The sequence below is a fragment of the Sinohyriopsis cumingii genome, chromosome 8 (assembly GCF_028554795.1).
Source record: "Sinohyriopsis cumingii isolate HCF-2022 chromosome 8, ASM2855479v2, whole genome shotgun sequence".
Classification (NCBI taxonomy): Eukaryota; Metazoa; Mollusca; class Bivalvia; order Unionida; family Unionidae; genus Sinohyriopsis; species Sinohyriopsis cumingii.
In genome coordinates this window covers 50,356,088-50,364,010 of record NC_142968.1, presented here as the reverse complement: position 1 = coordinate 50,364,010, position 7,923 = coordinate 50,356,088, and the positions used below count along the sequence as shown (strand labels likewise).

The following is a 7,923-nucleotide window of genomic DNA, read 5'->3' as shown; positions in this document are numbered from 1 at the left end:
ACTGCTTAAGGATGTGTCTCAGAACAAAGATGTGGTCAATGCAGGATTTGCCCTTCCTAAAACCTGCCTGTTCCTGGCGTAGGATGCCGTCTACAGCTGTTGTGATGCGTTGGAGAATGATGCGACTGAAAATCTTACTGGAGATGGATAGTAAAGTGATTCCTCGCCAGTTGTTGCGGTTCCCCATATCTCCTTTCTTGGGAAGTTTGACGATGATTCCTGTTTTTCAGTCATTCGGTGCTTCCCAGATCTTTTGGAGACACTGGCAAAGAAGCTGCGGTGTCTTTGTGTCTTCTGCCTTCAGCATCTCTGGACATACTCCATCATCGCCAGGTGCCTTCCCATTCTTCAGATTGTGGATGGCCTGCTTGACCTCCTCAACAGTGATGTCGTCGCAGTTGATGTCAAGGTCTTCCTCTGTTTCAGGAATGTCAGCAAGTACTGGTGGGTCTGGGCGATTCAATATGGGCTCATAGTGTTGCTTCCATCTCTACATCTTCTCCTCCTCCACTGTGACACGAGTTCCATCTTCATCTTTCCCTGGGAGGTTGTGGTGCTGGCCGTAGTCGCCCTTCAGCTTCTTGGTGTTCTGGTACACCGTCTACACGTCTTTCTGCTCTGCCGCTGCCTCCGCCTCCTTTGCCAGTCTCTCTGTGTATTCTCTCCTGTCCCTCCTTGCTGATTTCTTTACCTCCTTGTCTTTTCCTCTATACTCCTTCGAAATTCTCTCTTTCAGTCTTGGTGACTTGGAGTCCAAACTTATCTTCTTAATCTGTCTTCTCTCGTCTATGCGAGTCCATGTCTCTCCTGATATCCACTCTGTCTTTTGCTATTCCTATAACGTAAAACTACTTATCATGCTTCCTTCATTGCTCTGTTGAAATTGTCGATGGTCAGCGCTGTCTCATCTTCTAGAACACTAAACCTATTCCTTTAGCACAGCCTAAACTCTTCCTTCACTTTTGGATCTTTCAGCTTGGCCACATCGAAGCGCTGATTCCTGGACACCCCTATCCTAATTTTCCTAAGCTTCAAAGTCACCTTGGCCACCAGAAGACTATGGTTGCTACCCATGTCAGCGTTCCGCATCACTCGCACGTCATGCAGGGAGTGTTTCCATCGGCCATTGATGATGATGTGGTCCATCTGGTTCTGAGTTCTGCCGTCTGGTGACGTCCATGTGAGCTTGTGGATGACCTTGTGCTCGAACAGGGTCCCTCCTATGACCAAGTCATTCTCTTCACAAAAGATTACCAGTCTTTCCTTGTTGTCGATCATCACACCTACTCCATGGCCCCCCATGGTCCTCTCTCTGTCTTTATTGTCGCAGCCGACCCTAGCATTGAAGTTGCCAAGTAGCAACAACACGTCACGTCGAGGGACGTCCTCTAAAACGGCTTGAAGAGCGTCGTAGAAGGTGTCTTTGTCCTCTTCTTCCGCGTCGTCTATTAGTGTATATGCCACAACAACAGACAGCTTGGCGTACTTAGAGTTCATCCTGACGTACATCAGGCGCTCGTTCACTGGTTTCCACTGTAGTACGGTGTTGGTCTTGTCCTTGCTGATAATGACGACGACCCCCTCCCGGTGGTCATTGTCCTTCCTTCCGGACCAGATGATGACTTCTCCGGAGTTCAGCTTCTGCTTCCGGCACCTGTACATCGTGCTTCTGTTACACCCATGAGGGTCAATTTGTAGTGATTCAACTCGCTCACTGCTTGTGCCAATTTTCTAGTCTGGTTGAGCGTTCGCACGTTCCAGCATCCAACTCTGATCCATGCTTTTGGTGTCAGGAGTTCCGCAATCGGGATGGGGACGTCCTGGCGGTTTTGTTCTCCATCCGTCATAGAGTCAGTTGCAGTCTTATCCCAGCTGAATGTAAATTAATAGTTCTTATATTTGGCATAAGCGTGATATGCGAGCGGGTCATGCACATTGTCATGCACATTGCAAAACCATTCAAAAACGTCATTTAAATATTGGTTCAAGCATAATTCTCTTTCTATTTGCTTCATTTTCCCACTGCTGCTGAATAACCTCCTTATCGGTTATGACATTTTTGAGTCTTTTCAACATAAGATTGTTTTATTCGAGTCTTTCTTTTACATCAAATTGTTTGGCAGGTCTCCCTCCCCACCTCACCCGATGTTGTCAAGTAGAATAACCAACTTTCGTCTAATAAAATACGCCTCTGTTTACGTGATGACATGTTAATGTTTGGTAATGATTTTTTTGGATGTTGCTAACTGTATGATTTAATTATGCATACCAAAACTTTTATCAAGTGGACAAAATGCTTTCTTCGTAAATGAAGCGATAATGTGTTGTTACCTGATTTCAGTCTTTGTCTGGTACCCTGTTTTGCTCAAGGTCAAGGTATATTTCTGTGTGTATGTGTTAATACACAATCTGTTTTTAGCCTATGCTGACCCTGTAATGATCTTGACAATTACGTCAAGTTGTAATTATCAAAGAGAAGAACTCGACAGATGTTAGTCCAAGTTTCCTCTGACCCTTGCCACCCCATTTTTGATATTTGGACATTTATGTTGGGATGTAGGGTCAGAGTCCAGTGTCTATCAAAAAGTTGGAATTCGCTAACACTATTTGCTGTCCGCATAGGTAGCTGCTTACTTGCCCGCCTATCAAACTTGAATGACTTTTCATCGAGATATATCTGCATGAATTCGATAGGGATATGATTTATTTTCTCAAAAATCATGAGCATATCATTTGTTGTGTCTTTAATCCAATGACATTCGAGACTAAAATACATCATCGCTGAAATTTGACCTGGATCTCGCCATTTGCATTCCGAGTCACATGACTATACAAATCTCGCATCCTAAATGTCAATGATATCAGAGGTCAGATAGTCATGTGATATTAACTAGTACATAGAATTTGAAAATATTACATAGAAGTCACATAATGTTTATAAATACATATATTGCACAATTAATTCTCAATATATGTATTCTGAGAACAATGACCAGATTCTGTTGGTACTGCAGCAGGGTGGAGAAAACCATTTTCAACCAGTAAGCATGTGTGAGCGATTGTTTGTAGGTAACACATGACAACTGCATTGAGATGTGCCCTCTGCTTCGTGAATCTAGTTTTCTTCAAGTTGCTGGAACATTTACAGATTACTGGTCATGTTTTCAGAACAAATATTTTGAGAAGTTTGTGTTCTTTCATTTCTCTATAAAGATTACGTGACTTTCATTCATGTTTGTTTTGTTTACCTAAAACAGCACTAGCAATGGTGTAATTTGCGTCTTGGTTGTCAGCGGATTAAAGATATAATGAATGCCGTGCTCGTGATTTTTGAGACAATAAATCATATTCCTATAGATTTCATGCAAGTATATTTTGAAGAAAGGTCGATAAAGTTTACTAGGCCAGTTAGAAAGCGGCTACCCTATGCCGATACCTAATGATGTCGGCCAACTTTTTGATAGGCAATGGACTCTGACCCTACCCCCCAACATAAATGTTCAAATATCAAAAATGGGGTGGCAAGGGTCAGAGGAAACTCGGACTAGACAGATGTGTGAAGCCCAAAACTCCATCATACCATTGTTAAACTCATTTCCTGTAAACATTGGCTTTAATAACAATGATATACTATTAATCTTACTGTTACATGTACTTTAGTCAACACTTCTTTCAGCAGTGTAAATTTGACATTGGGACACATGTATTGACGACAGAGATAATCTGATTACTTGCCTTATGTCATGAATTAATTATTGGTTCTGGATACATTTGAAGAAAAATAAGTGGCCGTTCTTGAGAGGTACTTTTAAATACAAACTCATCGGGGCCAAGAGTTTCTGGCCGTAAAAACCAGGTGGCCGCTACTCAGTGGGGCCATTCAGGAGGGGGGACAACTGTATAGCAGTGTCATTTGTCGGGTCTTCAGATTCGTGGTGTGCAGCAATTATAACGTATCTATTATACAAAAAAAATTTGAATATGCATTGAATGTGTTGATAATATTTTAATTTTTTTTTTACTGTTGTGTTACTGTTTAGATTTGGATCACCTGTTGTTTCAGGGCTTATTTTTTTTGTTGGTGGGGGCGGTAAGAAAGGTCATTTTTTTGTGGTTATTCTGTTAATATGGTATGTTTGATATTTTAAATGTTGAGATCATTTTCAGCTGTATATATGCTTAAACATACAGTCTGGTATTGTCTATTTATTACACCTCATACTTTTGTTGAGTCTTCAAATTCATTGTTTATAGCAATCATAAAGTCTATAGTATGTTAATGTCAGATGTAACTAATTATTGCAGAGTGCATTTTTCATATTTTAATTAGTTTTCAATGTTATGTGTCTTTCTTTTGATTTTGATCACTTTTTTCTCTTTTGTTTTTAATGAAATATCAATGTGTTGTGGTTTAAATCTTAAAGTGGAATGTCATACATTTGAAATGTTCATCACAGTTTCAAAACTATAGACCAATGGTCCAAGCAATGGTTAGTAACTTTTAACACATCAAAGACTGAAGTTATGATCTTCTCCAACAAATTAGACCCAGTTTTTCCAAAGCTTGAGTTTCAGAATGAGATTTTCACTTTGTTGAGCATCATAAACACCTTGGATGACATTTGCTAACTCTGATAGATTTATGAAACATGTTGATAATATCTCTTTAAATTCATCTACAATGCTAAGTATTTTGAGGTCTGTTGAAAGCAATGTAGTTCAGAAAACATAAAGAATTTACCTTATACACGCCCTCTGCTAGGGTTTGCTGATATGATGTGGGATAATTGATCAGCCATTACATTATTAAGACTCAAAAGATTGCAACTTGAAGTGGAAAGAATTGTAATTGGACTTAATGGTAGTGCTTCTTACAATATTTACAGAGAAATCAGATCACACTCTTCGAAAGGAGAAAATTTAATAAAGTCTGTACTTTTCACAAAATTGTATATGGTATATTCTTCTCCCTCTTACCTCTAAGATTTGGAACCTCCATTAGTTGGACATGCAACACAATATAATTGAGAAATAAAATTAACTTTCAGCAAGTACATAACAAGACCAGAAATCTCCAGAAATTATTATATATCTTCCACATTGATTGTTTGGAACACTTTGTTGGATTCATAACATTGATATGTATCAATTTCATGATACACATATATTGTCTAATTTATTTATGCCTCATACATTTTTTATTCATGATTTTTTTCATCAATAATTTTAAATCTTATTAGGATTTTGCAAGCGTTTGTGCTTGTAAATTGGCTGAAATTGTGATAAAAACTGTTTTTCTTTATAACAATTTGTATGCCTTTGGAAATATTTCATAAGTAGGTTAGAAGCATACCTGTGATACTTCTAAAGCACTGTACTGTCAAAAGACTAGCTTCGATTTATGTCCCTAAAATTGGATAAAAATTACATTTTCATAGATAGACTTATCTCTATCATATCATCTTACATTATCAACAGGACTTCAAATTTGTACCTTTTATGATTTCATAGGAACATGCCAAAATCATGATGAAATGTGATGAAATGGTAATGGGATCCTGAAAAATGCAATTTTAGCAGGAAATGTACATGCTTAAAGAAGTCATCAGACATATGAATTTGAAACATTTACTATTTAAAACGAACTAAGCAAAATACACTTGAGAATATGGAAGTTTCTTTTTTGAAAATGATACAGTTTAATGAAAGGTAATTCATCAGTCTTTATTATTTATTTCTGGCAGTGTTCCACTACAATGGCCTACAGTTACCAAAGTTTGAAATGGAATGTACCAAATTCATTATTGTTTTCTTCTCGTGTTTTTTTTGACAGAAATATGTTTTCTTATAGTTTATGCCTTGTTCACAAATATTGTGATTGTTGATTGTCAATAAAATTATCATGATAATGCAGGTGCTTTATTTTCATTAAAAGTTCAGAAGTTTTGAGAATATTTCTCCTTCCTCGGTCAAGGCACTTTACTCCAGCTGTCTCAGCACTAAATAGCCACGTGTGTTTCTTTGTTGAAAACTAAAATCCTAGCTGAAGGCCATATGAGCTTTAAGAATGGTCCTGAATCGATATTGGAAATGTTGCATTGTGACTTGTATGACAGACTACCGTTCATGTGCTCATTAAGGTTTTATGTTCAAAATTGTTTCATGTTGTTTATCCCTCCTTTGCCCTTGCAAGATAGGCTTTCATTTCACTAAATAAGCCGTTTTTTGTCCTCTCTCTCTCTGTCTCTCGTTCTGTCTGTTCACAGGTGGAAACTTTTATTGAGCGCCATAGCAAGACTACCACTGAAATTAGAACTAAAATTATTGCACATTGCTTTCTTTTGTTTTACTTCACGTGGCTAGAGGCAGATACCTGCACCATTATGTACAGGGAGCAGGCATAAACGCCATGCAAATGTGCTCAACAGAAACACTTTTAAATATAATCTAAAAAATAAAATTCCCAAACAAAATGTGACCAAACATGAGAATATCCTTCCATGATGGCCTTTTAGAGTTTTACAAATGATGCTGATCACCATGAAATATATTTGATTACCATTAATAAAAAAGGATGAAAAAAAACCTTGCAGCAATTTCTGATGACGATATGTTTTGCAGAACTTTAAATAAATTTGACAGAAGCAATACAGGCATAAAGAGCTGTAAGATTTATGCAAATTATGCCAGTCCACAATAAAATATGGCTGCCATTAATCAAAATAGGTCAGTCTTCAAACTTTGTTTGGAAACCACTAAACAGAATTTGACCAAATATGATGCAAAGTATCCTGGATTAAATTTGTCTGAATTTTGCTAATCCATAAAGGCAGATTATTGTCAGACACTTTAGCACAGGAGAACATTTGTTTTGTACCAATAAATGTATCCTAGGGTGGACTTTTAAAAAAATGAAAAGATTTTTAAAATTTGAAAAATATTATGATAAAAGAATTTTAAGCTTTTGTACAAAAAATGACACCACTTAATAAATAGGTTGTTTACACTCTTGTTTCATTTATGCAACATTACTTGTATCAGATTCACAAAGCTATAAATAGAAATAATTTCTTTTAAAAGAATCTTAACCTAACAATTAACATCTGTTAGCAGCAACATTTGCATTGCATAAATTAGATTTAACCGTACTTTGATCTTTTAGCAGCTGTATAATTAACCCTTTAATCCAGTGGATTTTGAGGTTGCCAGTCTGTTCATTAATAGACTTGCCAAGATGTTATATCCTTGTATTGTGATGTATTACTCATGCGTTTATATGTTTGTTTATGCATCCGGGTGCCTGAGTAACCGAATGGTTATAAGTGCTGGGTCTTTGATTCCGGGACACATCAACTGCTTTAGGCTTCAGACCAATGGCTACGCGGTTCAAGTCCACCAAACATTGAAGACATGGTACTCATAAATTGTCTGACCTACCTATGATAAGGTGCAGTTGTTGGCATTTCAACATGGACAGTGTTACTTTCATGTACTGTGGCTGAAATTTCTTTGGATATTGTACTTGCGCAAAATGTACATGAACTAAACACACAGCTAACCGTAATGACTTCTCCCATATGCTTGAAAAATCAACCTGAATTAGTCAAAAGTACACTTTCTTTCGCATTATTAAAATAGGGGAAAAACAGATTTTGTCAGATAAGACAATGCTAGCTTCTGAAAAGTCAATGAACGACTTACAAAATATTTAAAAAGTCATAGAAAGTTATAAACTCTTTTTTTTTTAACAATTCACTTAAGAAGTCATGGAAGTGAAAATGACCAAGCTGAGCTACCAGTGTTTTGATTAGTGCACATCAGAACTAAGGCCAAATTGTGCATTTTATACACCAAACTAAAAGGAATTAAAAGCACGTTTAACATAAGATATACATGGTCTTTTTCAAATGGCCGGTATAGCCA

General features: G+C 37.2%; 1 protein-coding gene across 1 annotated transcript; it reads right to left on the bottom strand.

The window, feature by feature from the left end:
- Positions 1–933: 933 nt before the first annotated feature.
- LOC149793491 (protein CFDP2-like) lies at positions 934–1,662 on the bottom strand. The gene has a single exon (XM_089969006.1). The coding sequence runs from the start codon at positions 1,660–1,662 to the stop codon at positions 934–936; it is 729 nt and encodes a 242-aa protein (XP_089825132.1).
- Positions 1,663–7,923: the final 6,261 nt, after the last annotated feature.